Source organism: Notamacropus eugenii, chromosome 3 (genome assembly GCF_028372415.1).
Source record: "Notamacropus eugenii isolate mMacEug1 chromosome 3, mMacEug1.pri_v2, whole genome shotgun sequence".
NCBI lineage: Eukaryota > Metazoa > Chordata > Mammalia > Diprotodontia > Macropodidae > Notamacropus > Notamacropus eugenii.
The window spans coordinates 449562375-449583632 of record NC_092874.1 but is presented as its reverse complement, the minus strand read 5'-3'; the positions used below and the strand labels follow the sequence as shown (position 1 = coordinate 449583632).

The 21258-nt window shown below is 42.7% G+C and overlaps 1 protein-coding gene across 2 annotated transcripts in view; it reads right to left on the bottom strand.

Annotated features, from left to right (window-relative positions):
• PDZRN3 (PDZ domain containing ring finger 3) overlaps positions 1-18977 on the bottom strand; it is a 283606-nt gene extending 264629 nt beyond the window's left edge. The window contains exons 1-2 of one of the 2 annotated variants that reach the window (XM_072598655.1): positions 17880-18977; positions 409-495 (exon numbers count right to left, since the gene is read on the bottom strand). In XM_072598655.1, the coding sequence (XP_072454756.1) occupies positions 409-495; positions 17880-18596 (804 nt within the window). In that variant the 5' untranslated portion in view covers positions 18597-18977. The remainder of the gene's footprint in view (positions 1-408; positions 496-17879) is intronic. The other variant, XM_072598654.1, reaches the window with a different exon arrangement.
• Between the last annotated feature and the right edge of the window lie 2281 nt (positions 18978-21258).

The window sequence follows — 21258 nt, the reverse complement described above, 5'->3', positions numbered from 1 at the left end:
AGATAATCAGTTCCCGAAAAATTCAGAGTTGGCAAAAATAAAAGAGAATCCAGATATCAAGGCTTCAGCCTTAGAATCCAAACAAATTCTAATGAGTATAGGAGAAAGTGACTTATTAACTATACATATCACATAGTACTTAATTCAGTAAAGTCTAATTACCAAAAAATGGAAACGAACCCAAAGCAAACCTATTTAATTAGCTGTGATCCCCAGGACAGTGATATTTCTGAGTGATGAGACAAAGAAGATACCTTATAAACTTAAATATTAGATGATATTAGAAAGGCATTTGCCTCAGGGAATTGTATGAAGCCAGCAGGTTTCCCACCCCTCACCCCCAAGCCCTGACCCATATGGTTCTCTACAACAGGAAAAGGCAAAAACACATTTTAGCAATTAACATACCACACATGGTCGGCCACCAATAATATTAAATCCCAGAGAGCCAGAGTCACGATGAAGGACAAGAGTCATTGTTTTCATTTCTTCACCCTATGGGGAAGAGGTAAATTAATTCAAAACTTTATTTATCACCAGGAAATTGCTAGTGTGGGTTTTCAATCTCAGTGTTTCATTAATTCACAGATCACTGAACTGCCCATTTTCCAACTAAGAGTATTATCTTCGTTAAGCTGCTCCAAGGAAGTGTTTTGGTCAACAAGAGGTGTGACCACATCTTTGGTTTAGATTACAAGTATTTCTAAGTTCCTAAAGTAGTACCTAAGAGTTACTGAAGACTGTCCCAGTCAGGATGCCCAACAGAAGAATGTGTAGGGATGTCTAGACATGTCTGAGGCATACTTTCCATGAGTGTGACTCTTGAGTCCGTAAATCCATTTTCAAGCTGATCGCTCTATCATGTGCTGTCTAGACTTCTATTATTATGTTTGCTTCTCCAAAGCTCAAACCAGTAACACCTATGATTGTGAAAGGATCAAGGAAAGTCTTCCTCAAGGTTTAACAACACTTCCCCCCAACTATCAATAGCATTTACATTCTAGTAATTAATGAAAATTCAGCTTTCAAAGTCAGGCCCATTTTTGGTAGGTAGCAGAAAGGCAAAGCCTCAAGTATCATCCAAAGGACATTAGCAAATTAAGGCCAGTCCAATATATGTGAGTCCCAGGATATTGAAAACAGTCTTTTCAAGACTAAGGATAGCTAAACTCCTTTAAATCAAAAGTACTGGAGAGGTCACAAGTGCACTGTGCTAGACAGTGCAGTGGGAAAGAAGCAGAGTTAGGAAATTAAAATGAATTTAACTTTCACAGAAAAATATCACCTGATTATTTTTGTGCTAGAAAAGCTAAGTTTTTTCATGATTCCAACGGTCTAAGAATAATCATGTTTATATATCACTTTAGGATTCCAATGTGCCTTTTATATCTCATGTGATCCTCACAACAGTCTGTGACATAAATTATCTTATTATTCACCTTTTGTAAATGAGAAAACTGAAGCTGAGTGAGATGAGGTGACTCTGCCCAGGGTTACACAGCTAGTCAGTATCTAAGGCAGGACTGGAATTCAAATTCCTGACCCCAAGTCTAGTACGCCATTCATTAAGCATTTTTGAGTACAAAAACTTGGTCTTCCTGGATATTAATATATAACAAATAGACCCATTGGCACATGGAAATGGAGATTTTATTCTGAAATACACCACCATAAAGCAAAGTATCAGAGTTCACATAATCTTCCAGGAGAAAAGTATCCTTCCCCGCCCCCCCCCCCCCCCCCCCCCCCCCCCCCCCCGCATATTAACAAGTCTGCTTGGCAATGAGAAGACAACAGACTTTTGAATCAGGACCAGAATTCAAATCCTGCCCCTATCACTAATTGGCTGTGTGAGTCTGGGCAAATCCCTTAACCTCTCAGTGACCCAGGAAACTCAGACTAAAACTGTTAAAGGAAAGGGGTTATCTGCATTGCTTTCTACATGGGAAGTTCTTACTGCCCATGAAATCCTAGGTCCTGATTGCCCCTCCTGACCATCCCAAAGGCCTCCCTTGGCAAGATAATCCCACTTTTCTGAGTTTTACTATCCCATCATTCCAAAGTCCTGCTCCACTGACTGCAGCACTTTCCAGTCCACGGCTCTGGCTCCATATTTGGGAAGGATGCCTTTGTCTGGGGGAGCCAAATGAAATGAAATCATTAATGACTAAATGAGCTGCATGGTAGAGTTTTCATTTCCCAAATCCCTTAAGAGCCAATCCTCCTGCACTGAATTTGAAAGCAGAAAGTTTCTTTACTGGTAAATGCAACAGAAACAGACACATCACTGCAGAAATCCCACCACAGCAAAGTCACTACTTCTCACTGAAAAAACAAACTTTCAGATTCCAATTCTTTCTCATTAAACAAATGTGGCATTCAAGTGAAAATTTGATGAGAACAGAAACTTTATGACTGAAGTACCTTCATGACAAAAAAAAAAAATCTCTGTATCAAAGAGAACCCTAAAGATTCTACCATGCCATTTTTTTGGGGGGGAGGTAGAAATGAGTGTTTGGGTCTATGGTTCCATGGGTATGGGAAACTCCCAGCATGGAAACTCCCTCCACTGGTGCATATGTTAACTGATCTGTAACTTCTAATCTCTATTTGTTGCTTTCAGAGAACTGAGAGATAAATGGCTTAGCCAAGGCTGCACAGTTACATGTATCAAAACTCTATTCACTGTTCCAGAAAGGTTTTCACCAACTCAATGAAATCTGAGATACAGATAAAAGACCGAGATACTGAAGTTACTCCTTAGTATCAAGAAGAAAAGGTTATTACTAGCTTCAGGGGGTGGGGTGGAGTAGTGATCCCAGGAAGGCTTCATGGAAGAAGAAAAATCTTAACTGGGCTTTAAAAAGTGGGTAAGAATTTATTAGGTGATGGTAGATATTTCAGCCCCTTATATTGGAAATTTTTTTCTTAAAAATAAGTAACAATTAACTCACAAAACACTAGCAATCATCAGCAGAAACATTTATATATGGCATCCTTCTTTTTGGTGCAGTGTAAAAGGTGTTAGGTTTTGAGGGTCTGGGTTCAAATCCCAGTTTTACCATCACCAGCTATGAGACATATGGAAAGTCAGTTCTCTTTAAGCCTCAGTTTTCTCACATGCAAAATCAGAGTGATGGACTAGAGAGATTCAGATAGGAGGATCAGTTTCAACTTTGTATCTAACTGTCCTAAGATCTAAATTTGGTCCACACACAGTAACAAGCACTGTCCTGCCAGACAAAACCATAAATTTGCCTGGAGGTTACGGAGCAGAAACAGGATACTGATACTGTTTAATGTGGGGTACAATCTATGTAAGAAAACCAAAAGAAATCTTCTCTATTATAACAGAAAGGTAAAAAAGGTTCATCCAGACCTCTGAACAAGTTATCTTATGTCTGGCTTTCATAATCAATTAATGAAAGCAGCTCAAATAGTTGCTTAATAATGTAGTGCAGATGTTTTGAGTGGGTGCATTTTTCTTCTCACATGTCAGTTTGAAATTGTCAATCAAATATTCAGAAAGGCTATTTAAGTCATACCACATGTGACTTGATCCCCAGTAACCCCTACAAAGGTAGGCTTCCTTCCTATTGCCTTGCAGTGTCTTTCCTCACTTGACACAGTAGAGAATACCATTTAGAGAGACAGATATAGGGGGCAGAACTCAGGAATTAGGAGAAATCCATATTTGGTCCCATCAAAGGGCTCTGTTTCCTTAAGTGCTTTATTGTAAGGAGGTCGAACCTATGAAGTGCTCCCACAGTACTACCCTGGAAGGGAGGGTTTTAGCTAAGCTGCAGTGTATTTATCTTAAATGTCAAAGAAGATCTAAACAGAGTCCTGGCCCCTGAGAACACTTTCCAAAGTGAAACAGGCCAACATTTGAGAAGCACAAGACCATGCAGGAGCAAGAGCTCTGAAAGAAAAAGTCTGACAATCACCTGAAATGTCTTATTTTCTTGGCTTTGAGTTTTGTTGTAGTTGTTGCTGTTTTAAAGGTACTTACCTACCACTGGGGATAAAGAAAAGGGTTCTTAATTTTTACAGATATTTAAGTCAAGAGATATGTTAGGTACCTACTGTGTGCAAAGCATTGGGCTAGGTTCAGAAGTAGGATGCAAAGCTAGATAAGCCTCTCCCTGCTTTCATGGACCTTCATGAAACCCTTTAAGATTAGCTGAAACTGACAAAAATGCTTTTTGTGGCCCCCTTTCTCAGTAGTGCTTGTGTTCTGGAGTGACCTTTCATGGAATAATAATAAAATGCAAGCACATACACACATCTATATATACACGTATATGTTTCCGACATACACGTTTTACATCTTAGAATGTGAGATCTTTGAGAGCACAGACCATTTTCTCCCCTTTTCTTTGTATCCCCAGAGCTTGGCACATAATAAGCATTTCACAAATAAATGCTTGACTTAGAGCCTACTCAAGGATTACTAGAACAAATGACATGTGATAATTGCATTAGAGGGATATAAAGAAAAGCACTGTTTATTATCAAGAAGGAAAAGGTTCCTTCCAGCTTCAGGGGGTGGGGTGGGGAGAGGATCCCTGGAAGATCCCATGGAAGAAGAAAAATCTTAATTGGGCTTAAAAAGGTAGGTAAGAATTTATCAGGCGACAGCAGATATTTCAACCATAGAGAAGAGAATGGGCCAAGACTTAGGTGCCAGGGGTATGTAAACCACCATGTTTGGCACAATAGACAGGCTGACAGATCAAGTACATGGCAGGGAATTCTATGAAATAATAATAGAAAAGTAGAGATCACACTTGATTGAAGCCAGGGACTGACTTTTGCCCCTTTTTTGTCTCCTTAGCCTTCAGCACAGTGCCTGGCACATGGAAGGCACTTCATAAAGGCTTGGTTAGTGAAGGACCTTAAGTACAAGGCAGAGGACTGCGAGTTTTATTTTGGAGGCAATAGGGTGCCAGTGATGATTTCTGAACAGAAAGAGATGCCCAACTTTATTCCTCATAAGGAAGTCTGATAGTAGTATGAACAATGTATTGAGATGGGAAGAAAATGAAAGCAGGAAGACCTTTTAAGAGGCTACTGCAATAACACAGGCAGGTAATAATCAAGGCCTATAGTAAGGTGGAGGTAGTGGGAACAGAAAGAATGAGTGACTGGGAAAGGTATTAGAAAATTAGAATCTACAAGACTTGGTTAAACTAAATGGTTATGAGAGGTATCAGTTGTTCAATTGTTTTTCAGTCATGTTCAATCCTCTGTGACCCCCATTTAGGGTTTTCTTGGCAAAGATACTGGAGTGGTTTGTCAGTTCCTTCTCTAGCTCATGTTTCAGACATCAACTGAGACAGCAGAGTTAAGTGACTTGCCCACGGTCATATATCTAGTAAATGTTTGAGGCTGGATTGAACTTAGGAAGATGAGTCTTTCTGACTCCAACCCCAGCACCAGTATACACTGCACCACCGAGCCACCCTGACATGAGAGGTAATTAAGAGAAAAAAGTCAAGACAGACGAGTTGTTCCTCCTGGGAACCTGGGAAGTGATCTAATACTACCCTCTCATTTGACAGATGAGAAAACCAAGGCCCTCAAAGGTTAAAGATAATGTTGAGGTTAGTAAGCGGCAGAGCTGGGATCCAAACCCAAATTCTCTGATTTCAAATCCAGTGTTTTTTGTTTTGAACATGAGAGATTGGGTATAAAGTGGTATCATTGACAAAAATAACATCAAGAAGAGCGGGTTTAAAAAGAATACTGATAAACTCGGTTTTATGCTGAGTTCAAGGTGCTCCTGAAATTCCCTACAGGCAGGTGGAGATGCAAATCTGGAGCTCAAAAAAGCCATAAGCACCACAGATACAGGTTTCACATCATCTGAGTAAAGATGAAGGTTGAAACCATGGGAGAGAATGATATAAATGAAAGTGAGTGTAGAAAGAGCAAACCATGGGGCCCAGGACACAGCCTTGAAAAATCCTTCCTTTAATGGGATGGGAAGTGATGAGTTAGAGAAAGAGATCCTGAAAGAATTCAAAAGGGCATGGTATCAAGTAGGACAAAGTAGCAAGGGAGGGGCAGTCAACAGTATCAAATATGTCCTAGAGGTTAAAGAGAATGAAAAATGGAAGTCAGGGGGCAGAGTTGGTGATGTCACTAGAATGGGTTATTAAACCATTTTAGACATGAAAGGGGAATTTCAGTACAGTAGTGAAAAGCCACAATGCAAAGAGCTAAGGTGGAAGTGAGTGATTAGGAAGTAAAGGCACTGGGAGCAAAGTTGCTCTTCAAAGACAGAACACTAGGAGAGTAACTGGATGGAAGAAGATAGTCAAGGATGGCCATAGACAGTTTGGTGTGATGGAGGGAGGGAGGGAAGAGAGGAAGGGAAGAAAGGAAGAGAAGAGAGGGAGAGAGACTTGGATTTAGGAGACATGGGTTCAAATTCTGCATTAGACATTTACAAGTTACGTGGGGGCATGGGACAATCATATTCTCAAAGCCTCAGTTTCCTTATCTCTATACAATGAGGATACTCATACTTGCTCTGCTGACCCCACAGGGTCACTAATAGGAAAATATTTGCAAGTGGGAGTTACTATTATTTTTAGGATTGATGAACCTTCATCTGTAAAATGACTGGGTTGGATTACATAATCTTTAATTTTAAGATTTAACCTTTAACCTTCCAATTTTAAATCTTATTGGTCCCTGAGTATGGGTGTGCAACTGGTATCAGATGTGGCAAAAATTAATACCAACCCTGGGGAATAAGTACAAGAAGAGGGAGAATGAAGTAGGATGTCACAGTATTGTAGGGGAAATTGCACAGCTGGCAGCATTCAAAACAACAGAGAAACACAAGAAGTTAACTTGCCTCAAAGTTCTACATTAAATTATTTGCAACCATCACTCGCCACATGAATGTAAGCCATTACTGACTGCAAGATATAATAAATAAGGAACTTAAAGCAAATGCTCAAAAGAGTGAGGACCACTCAAGTAGGAAAGGATGATGGGTAGAAGACAGGCTGAGAGCTCAACTGATATCCTCCTGATATCAGGAAGGCCCCCAGCACCCTGGGTATATTCTTTCTGGTGAACTTAGGAGACAACAGAGGCAGGAGTCACCAACTACAGCACAGGCAGGGATGCCTGAGCTGCAAGCAGTATCACTGCAAGGGGATAACCACACTGACGGGATCACAGAGCCATCTGAATATCTGAGTTTTATTAAAGAAGAAATGCCAACATTATCCTTACCGTTTCTGGTTTTAAATAAATACCCTCTAGTGATGTTGATTCATTTTCCTGGCCCCAAGGTTCCAACACCTCCCAAGGCTTAAAGACAGCTAATTGGTGTAAATATTATATTTCCATCACTCAAGAAGTTCATCAATGTAGGAAATGCATCAGTGTCCAAGACTCTCATTAATGCTTTCCTCCTCACGGGTTCAGAGACTGTAAATAACAACAGCGTCTTTCCTTTGAAGAATATCATTATCAACCACAAAAAATGATTTTTAACAATAAATTAAATACCTTACTGGTCTCTGCTAACACACACACACACTCACACACACACACAAGCACTCACAGAACTCCTCCTCTTGCTGCTGCTACTATTACTACTATTATTCCTTCTCCTCCTCTTCCTCTTCCTTCTCCTCCTATTACTACTTCCCATCCTGCAACTGGCTCCAATGATGTAACAGCTGATATAGTCTATCAAGGCTCCTGTGTTGGCACTTCAAGAGATAGCCCTGTGTTCTCACTGATGCTGGCACCCACCCCCTCCAACAATGCTGCTTAAGTGCCCTCTCATCATCTGAGACTGTGTCTTCCCATTAATCCCCCATATGGGGTGCACCCAATATTGCTGAGAGCTTTGCAACAGAGAAGAGGTTCTTAACCTTTCTTGTGTCATGGCCCCCTTGAGCAGTCTGGTGAAGCCAATGAGCCCCTTTCAGAATTTTTAAATAATTGAAGGAAATGCTAAATTTCAGTTAGAGGGTAGTAAAAATAAACAAATAACTTTTTATGAGCTAAATTAATAGACCTTCTCCCCCAAATGTATTCACAAAACCCTTCCCAAGTGACCCTTGCCCTGGATCTTTAGAACTCTTGAAATTGCAGCACCCTACCCCAAACCCCTCTTCCAGAGCCAAAGAGACTGAAGTGGAAAGTGTGAACAATTATCTGGCTCACTCACAGTCTTTGTCCTACTTTTCGATGCGGCTTCCAAATTAAGGTTAGAGTTCTAAAAGTGCCTCCTGTTCTCATTCATTGTGAAGAAAGTGTTTTGCTCTTGATTGCAGCCTTCTTTCTATGTGATGCACCCATTTGTGCAGCCCATACACATTCCTTGCCCTTTAAATAAGTTATAAGAGGATTCATGGGCACCTCTAAAACCCTACCGAAAACAGAGTACGGATGTACAACCTCTGCCCTCACTTAGGAAACGTCCTCAGGTTGGATGAAATGGTGTCAGCGGAGTGACTACTGGGCAAATCTAAAAGACAGAAGGTAACAAAGTGTTGACGATGCCCTGACCAGAAATCCTTTTTGGAATCTGCCATTAAAGTAGCTATAAGATCCTGCGGAAGTTGCAATCTCTCTGGATCTCACTTCTACCACTTGTAAATGAGGAAGTTAATTCTGAAAGTTCCTTCTCCCTCCAAAAAGGATGAGGAAAAAAATACCAGGACAACTTTGCCTATTAATTTCTCTCCCTGATCCAGTACTTTCAAAGACAAAAGAACAAACCCTGGGCAGGTAAGTCAAGGAAAGGCTGGTAGACCCTGTGGCATGAAGGAGGGGATGTAGAGGCAATGACAGAGGGAAGAAACAGTGGAGCCCAACTTACCCAAGAGACTGGCCCCAGTATGTACCCAGCTTCAGCTGAGCAGATAAGAGTCTTAGCAAGCCCAGGAGTGAGAATTAAGTCAAGATTTCATTCAGACCTGGGAAGTGAGGGATACATGAAGTATAAGATATTCAGCTGATAGAGGCTGACTAAAAGGTGCCAAGGCAGAACAAGGAATAGTGTTGGCCTTAAGGTAGAAGAGAGAAGCTGTGAAAGGAATGAGGATGAAGGAGTGGTAAAATATAACAGAAAGAATGCTGCATCTGGAGTTAGAAGATCTTCCCATTCCCCAGCTAGTGGGGCTGGGTCTTGAGTCAGGAAAACCTGAATTCAAAATCATCCTCAGAAACTTATTTACACAGAAAAAGTCACTCAACCTCTGTCTGCCTCAGTTTCTTCAACTGTAGAACTGTAATAACACATAATAAGCATGTTCTCTTGTCCTTGCCACTCCCTAGCTGGCACATTTGCTTCCCTTGTGAAGGGAACAGGGATCTGGGAGAAGGGACAAAGGACAGGGTTTTCTGCACGTTACAAAAAGATGATGTGCACAATGGTGGCTTTCTCCCGTTTGCTATGGAGATGTTCACAGGTTTTCTTTCTTCCTTTTTTGGAGTGTGAGTTGTTCAAACATCAAAAGTTAGTTTGACAAGAAGCATGATTTTCTGAATGCTCATCTGTAAGAACAAGCACAAGCAAAGAATGAGGGCTGAATAGCTACATTGGTTTGTTACAGATTCATCCATGCTGAATTTAGAAAATGAAAAAGATCACGCGATGTTTTAAGTAACATGAAATGAAGGATAGAGCCTATTGCGCTTGAAGGAAATTCCCATTTGTTTCTACATCAGTAGAACAAGAGAATTCATGCTGCAAACCCACAGAACACCATGAATTCATAGCACAAAAAACAGAAGCACATGCCACTCCTAAAGCCAAAACAATAAAAAAATTAATTTTGATTATATATTAAAAAGAGCCAAAATTAGCTTATCTACCAAAATATAAGTTTAGGAAAATAAGTTTGGGCAAACAAAATTACTGAAAAGATAAAACCTGTCTCTAGGTTTAAAAAGTAACTCTTTCCAGGGACTTTTAAAAAAAAGTGTATCATCTCTGTGTTTACAGTCCCCTTTCTCCATTGGATTGTTCTGGCTCCATTATCCTACGCCATTCAGGACTCAAAAGCTTGGAAACTGGCCATATCCAGATGAGTGCAAGGGCTCTGGGAGTCAGCTGATGACAGCATCAATGCCAGCTTTTCCAAGACTTTTTTCTGTACAATGATGCATGGCTCCTGATTATCCCTGTTTCCAATTGCCCCAACTGGAAAGTTGCCCAGCATGTTGTGAAAGATGTAACTGACCGGCTGGGTCATGCATCTGGGTGACACCACTGACACCTTTGAGTTTTCCGGAAATTATGCAAAGTTCATGTCCGAAGATGCTGCTGGTGCTGCTGCTTTATGCAGACAGCTGGGAAACAGCCCGGAGGCTGCTGATGAACTGACAAGAAACACACAGGAAGTTTGGAACCCGATGGTAGACATGAAGGGGATTTTGAACAGTGTTGGGGGAAGAAAATGGAAAAGAGGCGGTCAGAATTACTGGGAATTATAAAACAAAAATAATGATGACAACAAGGAGAGCTAGTATTTACACAGGCTTTCAGGTGGGCAAACACCTTTGATCTTCACAACCAACTTGGGAGGTAAGTGCTGTTATGATCCCCATTTTAAGATGAGAAAACTGAGGCTAACAGGGTGAAGTGACTTGCCCAGGGTCTTACAACTCGTAAGTGTCTGAGGTCAGATTTGAACCCAGGTTTTCCTGACTCCAGGCCCAGCATTCTATCCACCAAGCCACAGCTATATCCAAAAGACAGCAACATTAAAGTACAGCGAGGAACATGAATGTCCTCATTCGAAACATTCAAGCACCATCATCACCGGTATGAGTGCCCCTGTGAAGTGCCACATTACTGCCCCTCCCACAGCCTTCGAGTCTTTCCCTACCCCCTGGCCATTTTCTCCCTTACCTCCTTGTCTTTGCACACCTGGCATACCATCCTTTCTCAGATTACTGGCTCCCATCAAGGTTCAAGCTCCAAAGCCTTTCATGATACTTTAGCTCTTACTGCTTCCCCACCTCCAAACTTCTGTTGTGATTCAGTCATTTTTTTCCACTTATGTCCAAATCTTTGGGATTCCATTTGAGATTTTCCTGGCAAGAATATTAGAGTGGTCTGCCATTTCATTTTCATTTTACAGATGAGGAAACTGAGGCAAACAAGGTTAAATGACTTGCCCAGGGTGACACAGCTAGTAATCACCCTAGGCAAAATTCTAAGACTGTAAGTTATAGAAAAGTTGCAGACCTGCAACAGCGCAAGGAGTTTCACACACCAGATGTCCCAGACACTTCCTCCTCATTAAAAAAAGGTAAGAAACAGCTCAAAGAGAAAATATTTACGGATGATACGAACAAAAGGACCATCAGTCACTGGGGTACTCAAACAGATCTGCAATATGGGTATCCTTTCAAAGATACAAATGGTAACACATCCATGTCTCCCTATCCTGTGTGACTCTGGTTCATGGCCTCATATCAATTCACCATGGCAGCCCATCCAACATTCCCTAAGTTCTCTTGACATACTATGGATACCAATGGAACATATAGGCTCCATGAAACAAAAGCAAAAAAAAACTGGGTTAAGACATAAAAATAAATGGAGACTGGATATAATAGAAGTTAGTTCCAGATGGCAAGAGTTTGGGATATGGGCCTTCTACCAAAATAGTACTTAAGAAGATGCGAAGTGATAAAGGAAAGCAGACATTCAGACAAAAAGTGAAAGAGTGGTTCAGTGGATACAGGGTCTACGGAATTTTTAAGTCATCCAGGTTTAAAAACATCCATCTGATCTGGACCAGAATTTATAGGATCATAGAGATGGAAGTGGAAGAAGCCTCCTAAATCACTGAGTCCAGTGGTGTCAAACTCAAAAAGAAACAGGGGCCATTAAGTTGTACAAAAGGATCCCACACATGTTTCTTTTTTTTTATTGACACATCAATGCATTATAATCACATAGGAAGTACATTTTAATATGGTTCAGCCTGAACCTGGGAGTGTTATGGGCTGCATGGAGTCCATGACCCTATGTCTGACACTTCCAATCTAGCCCAACCCCTTCATTGTACAGAGGAGAAATTGAGGCCCAGGAAAACTGAGTGATTTGCCCAGTGTCACACAGCTACTAAATGCCTGAGGCTGAATTCAAATCTGCATCTTCCCAAATTCGAATTCAGTGCCTTTTTACAGTCTCCCATGGCCAAACAAAACTTTTTTTTTTTTTTTTTTTAGAAATTCAAATAAAAATGAATGATAAAGACAGTTTTCTTTCCCAGTATTTACAGTAATAGCCTTGGCTTTTTTAAAATGTCATGCTGTTTGCAAACGGCCTCAGCAGAAATCCTCAAGATGTGTACTTTTCTTTTTTGGCACATCTGTTTCTGGGTTTGTATGGCTGATTTTAACAATGTTCCATCTGCTTTTTTGTTTGAACATCCACCAATATATAAAAATGAGCGCCTGATAGTTACTGGGAAACCAAACAGCAACAAGGTTTGCTTCCTGTTTTAAAGTAGCCATATACATCTCTCTTGGGCAGAGAGAGAGGTGGTTTGGAGAGGGGCAAAGGAGAGGAGGTTAAAATAAAAACAGCCATTTTTACTATTTGAGGACATTCTTATCTGAAACACAACAAAACCAGGGCAGGCCAGTTTTGACTGCCAGTGAAGCTGGGAGTTCTTATTACATCACTTTATAGCACAGAAACCAAGTTATCCAGTTAATTATCTTTGATAATTGGAAACAGCATAAATACGAATCACTGAAATACCAGATGATCAGAGACTTAAATTGTCATTAGTCCCATCACGTTCCCTTGGGCCTTTCACAAGAGTGGCTAAGAAGGAGGAGAACAGGACAGAACATCAAATCTCTTTTCTTTCTGCTCAGTCCTGACAGTATTGCAAGAAAAGTCATGCAACTGGCCAGAAGTTTGTAACTGGGAGGTAAAGGGTCTGCATGATTCATAAATGAGATAATGCACTCTTGAATAATATGTGGTTATTTCTTTTTCATGACCATCACTGCAAACTATGCAAATATTTCTTTAGAAAATCCCATTTTTTGGGTTTAATATAATTGTATACATATAGCCTACATCAGATTGCTTGCCACCTTGGGGAAGGGGCAGAAGAGAGAGAGGACAAAAAAAAATTGGAACTCGATCTTATAAAAGTGAATGTTGAAAACTATCTTTACATGTAATTGGAAAAAAAATGAAATACTGTTAAATGGAGAAAAAAAGCAAATCCTTAAAAACAAATAGGAAGTAAGAAAGTAAATTACTTTTGTGGCACCCACCTCCACTCCTCCAATGGTTTGCAGTTTTCTTTTTTTGGGAGGATAGTAGGTATTCAAATACTTTATGGATTAGATATATACTGGAACCTGATTCCGCTCCCACAGAGGAGTACTAAGGTAACTCTTTATGAGCTAGTCCCATATCTAGTCATATGACAAGACCCCTAAGAATGGCATTTCTGCAAGTTTTCAGGATAGAATCCTCCACTTTCCACAACTGATCTCTAAACACTCATCTCATCCCCAGTGAGAATTTCAACCTCAGATTCTAATTATGAAACAATTATCCAGAACCAAAGTTGTATTAGAACATCCTACAAGTGAACCTAAAAAACACAATCTTTGTTCTGTAGGCCTACTATAAAAATAACAATGAAATTGAACAAGAAAATACTCAATCTCTCTGTCATTTTCTCTATATAAAGAATGTTCTGTCATTTCCTTTTTTATAATAAAATTATTAGAATACTAAACACAAGGAATCTATCTAATAAGTAATTAAGGGCCACAGGAGGTATTTGCTAAATGTTGAAAAAGAAATTGATCAAGAAATGATGAAGATTTCTTAGAGCCATTAAAATGCAGAATGGAATATCTGGATGACACAAAGTTGACTAAGAGCTTGGATCACATTCCCCCCCTACCGCCCCCCCCCAAAAAAATAAAAGCTGTATGGGTATTTGAGGAGAGGTGTATTGGGAAGTCTACAACGCTAACACTGAAATGACTGAGATAAATCAGGAAGGACCACTGAGAACAGCAATCTCATATAAATCCAGACTTATACAGATTTCTAATTAATTGTTGCTTGATCACCCATAACCACCACATTTCCCACAATAACCTTCCTCTTAATCACCAGACCAAAGAAAATAGGGGAATATTGCACATATTATCTCATTCTGATGCAGAATGACTCAAATATTCAAACATATCATGGTTCTGAAGTAAAAAGAACTGAATTCAAATCTCATCTCTGAATCTTTACTCTCTGTGGGATCTTTGGCCAGTCACATAACCTCCATGTGCCTCAGTTTCCTCATTTGTAAAATGAGGAGGTTGACTTAAATGGCCTCTTTGGTCCCTTTCATCTCTAGATCTATGATCCTAAGTTGCTAGAATCAAATTAATAACAAGAGAATGTAGAGTTTTACCACAACACTGCCTTTTCAGTGTGGGCATGCTGTGAGTCCTTTTAAATAAAAGTGTCTTATAACAAAATGATTTGAGTGTTTTACTACATGGACCCCTTTGGATGAGGCCCAAAGTGGATGTATCTTATAATCAATGCTTATCATCTAGCAAATACTCTAAAGGATCATTCTATGAAAAATTCTGAAATGAAAGTCATAAAAAGAAGCCAATTCCAACTCCTGGACAAAACTGTTCACTCATTTCTAATCCCTAATACTTGTAGCACAGGGTCCCCAGTGCCTAATACGGTGCCTTGTACATGATAGAAGCCTAATAAATACTTATCAACAGACGATGAAAAAGATGTTTGGGTCTTCATTTTTTCTATGAGTGGCTGACCTCAAAAGGATTGGCCAGAATGCCATTTAATTACTTATCAACAATTTAGGGAGAACATTTTGTGTAATGTTCAGCCACAGAAACTCTACTGAGGGGTATGCAATTTTAGACAGTTGGCACAAGGTGTTTCCCACATCTGGAAAAGCTTTTAATACAACTAAACTGTCAATTAGCCTCACTTATTTACAGTAGTCACAAAGAACAAATATATTTATGTGATGTGGGAGATATGAAAAATTTGCTCTGCCTGGATGGCAATCTTGAACTGAGTCCTGATAGCAAAATATTTTCTTGGGCAACTATGGATGATGGAGAAAAAAAAAGAAAAAGATCCATTTTTTTTCAGTGTAAGCCCATATTGGCCTGGTGATCTGTCAGGCATTCATATTCCCACAAAGGACAAGACAGCTCTTTGGATTTCCAAGGACATAATAAATACATGCCTTGAGAACTACTCAACAATAGGGCATTTCAGCTGAGCTGACAAGTTGGGCTCAGCTGAATCCCTAAATCTTTTGCTCCCTACAGGAAAGTTATCAGTTCTTGATCATTCAAGAGAAGCAATCTTAGAACCAAATGTGTGGATGACAAAGTGAAGGCCTGAGCAGAGTCATAGATCCAAAGCAGATGAGAGCTCTAAGAAGCCCCTTTGTTATTTGGATAAAGCAATGGAGGACTAGAAGCTTTAAATGACTGATCGAAGGTCAAACCCATTAGATAGAGTCAACATTCCAATCCCAGCCAGGCAGCCTTTTCCCCTGAACATGTTTTCAAATGACTCTGAAATGAAGGGGACATCACCAAGCTCATCTTGACCCAGACCCAACAGAGGGACACCTTTTGATACCTTATTTGCCTCTTGATCAGCTTTCTCTTTATTATTCAAAGATGTGGCTGAGACAGACTAAATGATATTTGCTCATTTAATGGAATACTTCCAATTCTTTTAAAGCAAGCTTATGCTAGAATGAGGAGGTGGAGGGATATGATTTCCTGGCTGCAGGGAACTCCCTCTACCAAAGCAGACCTGCCACTGTCTTGCAACCTAAGCCTTAAAAAGTTGCTTGAGGCACTTATGACAGTTGAATGACACTAGATGAAACTTGAACTCAGGTCAACCTGGCCCTCTAGCCACTACACATACTTCAGCGGCTTCTCTTTCTATCTATATGCAACATACAATGTAAGCTATAGTCAAGGGACTAGCATTTTAAGGAAATTCACCCGATTCGAGATGGAAAAGAGAAATATGTTCACAATCTGTAATTCCACATTGAGAAAAAGTCATTTCCCACCTCTTTGAATACTGACTGAGTCACAGTAGCACATTCTATGACTAATAAAAGGCCTAGAAGGCCCCTAAAAGGTCTACCACACCACAATCTAGTATAACGAAACTCCAGACTGATAAAAAAAATCGAAAAAAAACCAGTTCAGAAGGCTTGCTTGGCCAGGGACCATGACAACAAATAGTTACCTTGACTTCAGGAGATAGCTCGACATCTTCTAGGTTTCCCTAACACCTAGAATATGCTGACTTGATGATATGTTCTACTTCTGAGACCACCAAAATCATGTGGGTAACTTGGTGCCAGTCTTTTTTTTAAATGGATGACCTCAATTCTCCATCACAGGCATATAAAAGTCCAGAACTCAGCACTAACTTTCTAAGAAGTTTCTCTGTGCAAATACATAGTAACGTCTTGTTCAGCCAGCAAAACCCCATGATGAACCTCACTCCCACTCAACTGATCTTCAAAACAGACAGTATCACATTTTTTGATTCAGAGAGTTTACCCAAAACACTCGAAAACAAAAAGGCAAGAAGAAATAATAAACTAGGTTAACAATGAAAGATATACAAACGCCCTGGGAGTGAATGGCTTATTTATAAATAAAAGCATCACTTCAAAATACTCAGGAAGTCAGAATTGCAATTTTGGGAACCTACTAAGTGTCCACCATCGGCCACACTAGGAGCATAAGCAGCAGGTAGGATTAAAAAGAGTGTTTCTGTTTTTATTTTGGCTACACACCCTCACACAGCCCTTTTGTGTGCCTTCCGAGCCGGGCCGGTGGGGAGTAGCCCAGCCGTAAATATTTGCCCTTCGCCCAGGGTCCGCCAGCTGCTAAGACTGCAGCTGACAGACAGACATGTCTGTGGGCGAGGAGGGAGAAAGTATGTCTGAAAAAATGGGGGGGGGGGGCTTCCTAGCAGACCTTGAGGATACATATATGCCAGGAAACTAGGGGGAGGGGAGTGGCCCTGGGGGAAGAGTTCAGCACCAAGGCAAAAGTAACAAAGCTACCGCCCAGATCCCCTCATGCCCACCCGCATTCCCCCACTCCCTCTCCACTGGCCCCCGGAGGGTGTCCCAGAGCCCGGGTGGGCTCAGGGCGAAGATTCTATTCCCAGCTCCGCATCTGCTCCAGTTCGCTCTGCCACAGGCAAATAACCCAGCCAAAGCGGCGGCGCCCCCATTACCCTCCCCTCCGTCCCCACCCCCACAACTTCCCCCAAAGCAAAGCATCGAGTCAGCGAGGGGGTGGGGGGAAAGGAAGGGGAGTCTCCACCACTATTTTTTTCTGCTTGCAAGAAGTCCTGGCTAGGGGTGCCTTGTCTGCCTATTCTCCGGTACCCCTGGGGAGAGGAAAGAGGGAGAGAGGCTGGAGAGAGAAGGAAGCTGGAGAGCAGGCGATAGCTGGACAGGGGGGTGGGGATACTGGGAAGGAGGGGGCGGTAGATGGTGGAGAGGGGTGAGATTAGAGGAGGGGGGATAACTAGAGGAGAGCGATACTAGTGGGGAGGGGGGTGATAGCTGTGGAAAGGGGCTCCATCTGGGAGATGGGAACAAGAGCTACGGAGGAGGGGGTGGCTATAGGAGGGGACGGTAACTGATGCCAAGGAGCGATAGCTGCTGGAGAAGGGGTAGAGGGCAGAGGGAGAAGGAGAGGGCAGAGGGCGACAGCTGCGGGAAGATGGGACGTTCGCTGTGGCGACGAGAGCAGGGGCGCGCGAGCGGGGAGGGGGGATCCGGGCCAGGGCGCCCCACCTTGCTGCCCGGGGAGGCGACGCTGCGGCTGAGCGAGTCGAGCCGGGCGCTGTACTCGGTGAACTTCTTCTGGTAGCGCAGCGCTGTCATCTGCAGCTCCAGCTGCACGGCGGCCAGCTGCGCCACGAGCGACTTCTCGCGCTTGCCCGCCCGCAGCGCCTCCTTCTTGAGCTCCTTCTCCAGGCCGGCCACCTTGGCCTGCAGCGCGCCGCTGTGCGCCTTGAGCGCCTGGAAGCAGCAGTGCGCGCCGGGCCGCAGCTCGCCGTGGGTCAGCACCAAGCCGCAGCCCTGCTCGCACAGGCCGGCGGGCCGCGCTTCGCAGCGCTCGCGCATGTGGCTGTCCACGTCCTTGAGGTTGAGCACCTCGCCGCAGCCCGGGTGGCGGCAGCGCGCCGGCGAGTAGTCGCACATCTCGACGTGCTCCCCCAGCTGCTGCAGCTTCACCACCCGCTCGCAGCCGCGCCCGTGGTGATCGCACTTGATGTCCAGCTTGAGGATGAGGCTCTTGAGCGGCAGGACGTGGTTCAGCTCCTTGGTGGAGATCCGCTGGCACTGCACCGGGCAGCTGCCCTGCTGCACTACCCAGGGCAGGACGCAGCCGGCGCAGAACACATGACCGCACGGGGTGGTCAGGGGGTCTTCCAAGACTTTGTTGCACAGATTGCACTTGAAGTCCGGGTCCACGTCGCCGTCGAAGCGATCCAGCTCGAAGCCCATGGTGTGCAGGCTGGGGCACCGCTTGGTCGGAGAAGGGAGCTCGGGGCCAGCCTGGGGAGGGGGGCGCGGGGCCGGCCGGAGAGACCACACACACGACACGCTCAGCCGCAGCCGCCGCCGCCGCCGCCAAAAGTTTCCACGAAATCCCCAACTCCGGGGAGCGGTGGCGAAAGTGGAGCGGCTCCTCCGCCGCCGCTCGTCATCGGGAGAGGCGTCCCAGACAGGCTGGCTGCGCGGCTCGCTCTCCCCGGACTGAGCTAATTGCTCGAGACTTCCTTGGAAAAGGCTGGAGACGAGTTCTCTACCGCATTTGCGCGAGTTAACGCGCAGCTTTCTGCCGGAGGCAGCCAGCCTCTCCTCCCCCGCGCAGAAGGGGGCGGGGGTGAGGGTCAGGGTGGGGAGGGGGCTGGGGACCCGGAGGGAGGAGGGAGATCGCCTATGGAGTTCTTAAGCATGCGCAGGGGTGAGGCTGGCGATCCAGGTTCAGTTAACTTGGGACAGGGGTGGGCGGGGGAGGGGGAGGAGGAGTGGGCACTTTCCTTCTCCCCTCCCACCCCACGTCAAGTTGGAAAGGATGAAAATAAAGCTTGGAGAGGGAAAGCCAGGGAGACGGAGGAAGAGACTTGAGCAAGATGCAGAAACCTTCGCTTCTTTTGTTAATAATAACGTGCATCTTAGAAGACGTTTCAAGGCTGTTCACCGCCCCCCCCCCCCATCCCCCGCTTTTGGCGGTCTGGACCTTATGCTAAGAATCTGGAAAGAAAAGTTTGCCAAAGCTTATGTTCTTTATTTCCTGGGTAGTTTTTTTTTTTTGGGGGGGGGGGGGAGAGATGAGGAATGGAAAGTCTTTTCCTTGACTTTTTGCTGGGTTGGGTTTTTTTTTTTTTTTGGTCATATAAAAAAACCCCGAACAGCATCTCCCAGCCTAGTTTTGCTGATGAGTGCATGGATCTGGGTTAGCCATCTTACTCGAAACTTGCCAGTCATTCAGTCAATAAACTTTTATTGTGTGTCTACTTCATGCCAAGTGCTCTGCTAAAGCCTAGGGGCGAAAAGATAGGCAAAAACAAAGCAAACGAACAAAAACTCTGCTCTCAAGGAGCTCACAGGTTAATGGAGGAGACCATAGGTAAACAATTATGTATAAACAAGACATATAAAGGGTTGGTTAATCGGAAATAATCAGAGGAAGACACTTGAATCAAGGGGGATGGAGAAAAGCTTCCTGCAGAAAAATGGGATTGATTGTAGCTGGCACTTGAAGGAAGCCTGGGAAACCAGAAGCCAAAGAGATGGAAGGAGAACATTCCAAGCATGGGAGACAGTCGCTGAAAAACTTGAGCTGATAATTGCTCCTCTAACAATGAGAGTTTAATTGTGAAATTTTCAGTACCTCCTCTTAACAGCCCTAAGGGTCAACACAATACAATCCAACAAGTTTTTGTTTTTTATTTTGTTTTAGGGCGTATGATGTCCTAGGTATCCTTGGGGATACAGAGAGGTTTTCCTTGCTCCGAGGCTTAGTTCAATCATTTTTTTTTTTAATCACGTCCAAGTATTCTTGAGCTCATTTGGATTTTCTTGGCAAAGATACTGGAGTGGTTTGCCATTTCTCTCTCCAGCTCATTTTACAGATGAGGAAACTGAGGCAAACATTAAGTGACTTGCCCAGGGTCACATAGCTAGCATTTGAGGCCAGATTTAAATTCAGGAAGATGAATCTTCCTGACTTCACGCCTGACATTCTATCCACTGCCCCATCTAGCTGTCTCTTAATACGTGTATATATGGGTGTGTACACATATGTGTGTATACATGCACATGTATGTGTACATATATATACATGACTATTCAAGAGCTAAATGAAACTACTCCTACTTATTTAATGGTGTTTGGAATACCAAGAGGATTAATAGCAGCATGTAGAAAGTTGGTGTTTTCCTCAGCTGTAGCTTTAGAAAGGTAATGTAAAATCAGGGCTCATAAGAATGAAAGGGATAGGCAGAGTTCTTGATTAAAATCCACTATTCCATATCAGATTTGGAAATGTAAAATTCAGATTTGTGCAAATACTGCATTTCTGTGGATTGCAGACCAAAATTATATCATCTCTTGTGAAATTACCCCCTTTACACATCTAGTTTTATATTTTAGGCAGAGCACCCTGACTTTTTAAGGATGATCCTAATAGTTACTTGTTTAAACGACCTTTAAAAAGATAACATATTCATTTTGTCGTACTTGTTCCTGTTATATATGGACTTCTCCACTAAATTCTTCCCCAGTGCCTCACTGTGATTTAAAGGTGGCTCTAGGTTCTTCAGGGTTAACTAACTTGAGAGAGGTTCATTTCCCTCTCCCCCAGAAAATGGCCATCAAATAAAGAATTTCACCAGCACAGCAACTTATAAAAATCATCTACTAAAGCAGTGGTTCTCAAAGTGTGGTCTGTGGGATCCTGGGGGTCCATGAAGTCAAAACTATTTGTATAACAATACTAAGACATTTCAATTTCTAGTATGTTAAGTATCAATATCTGTAGCCCACATAAACAAAGCTTTTTGAGGAATCCTCAATGATTTTTAAGACTATAAAGGAGCCCTCAGACCAAAGAGTTTGAGAGCAAGTGTACTAAGTCATGATGGAGTAGTGGTAGAAAGAA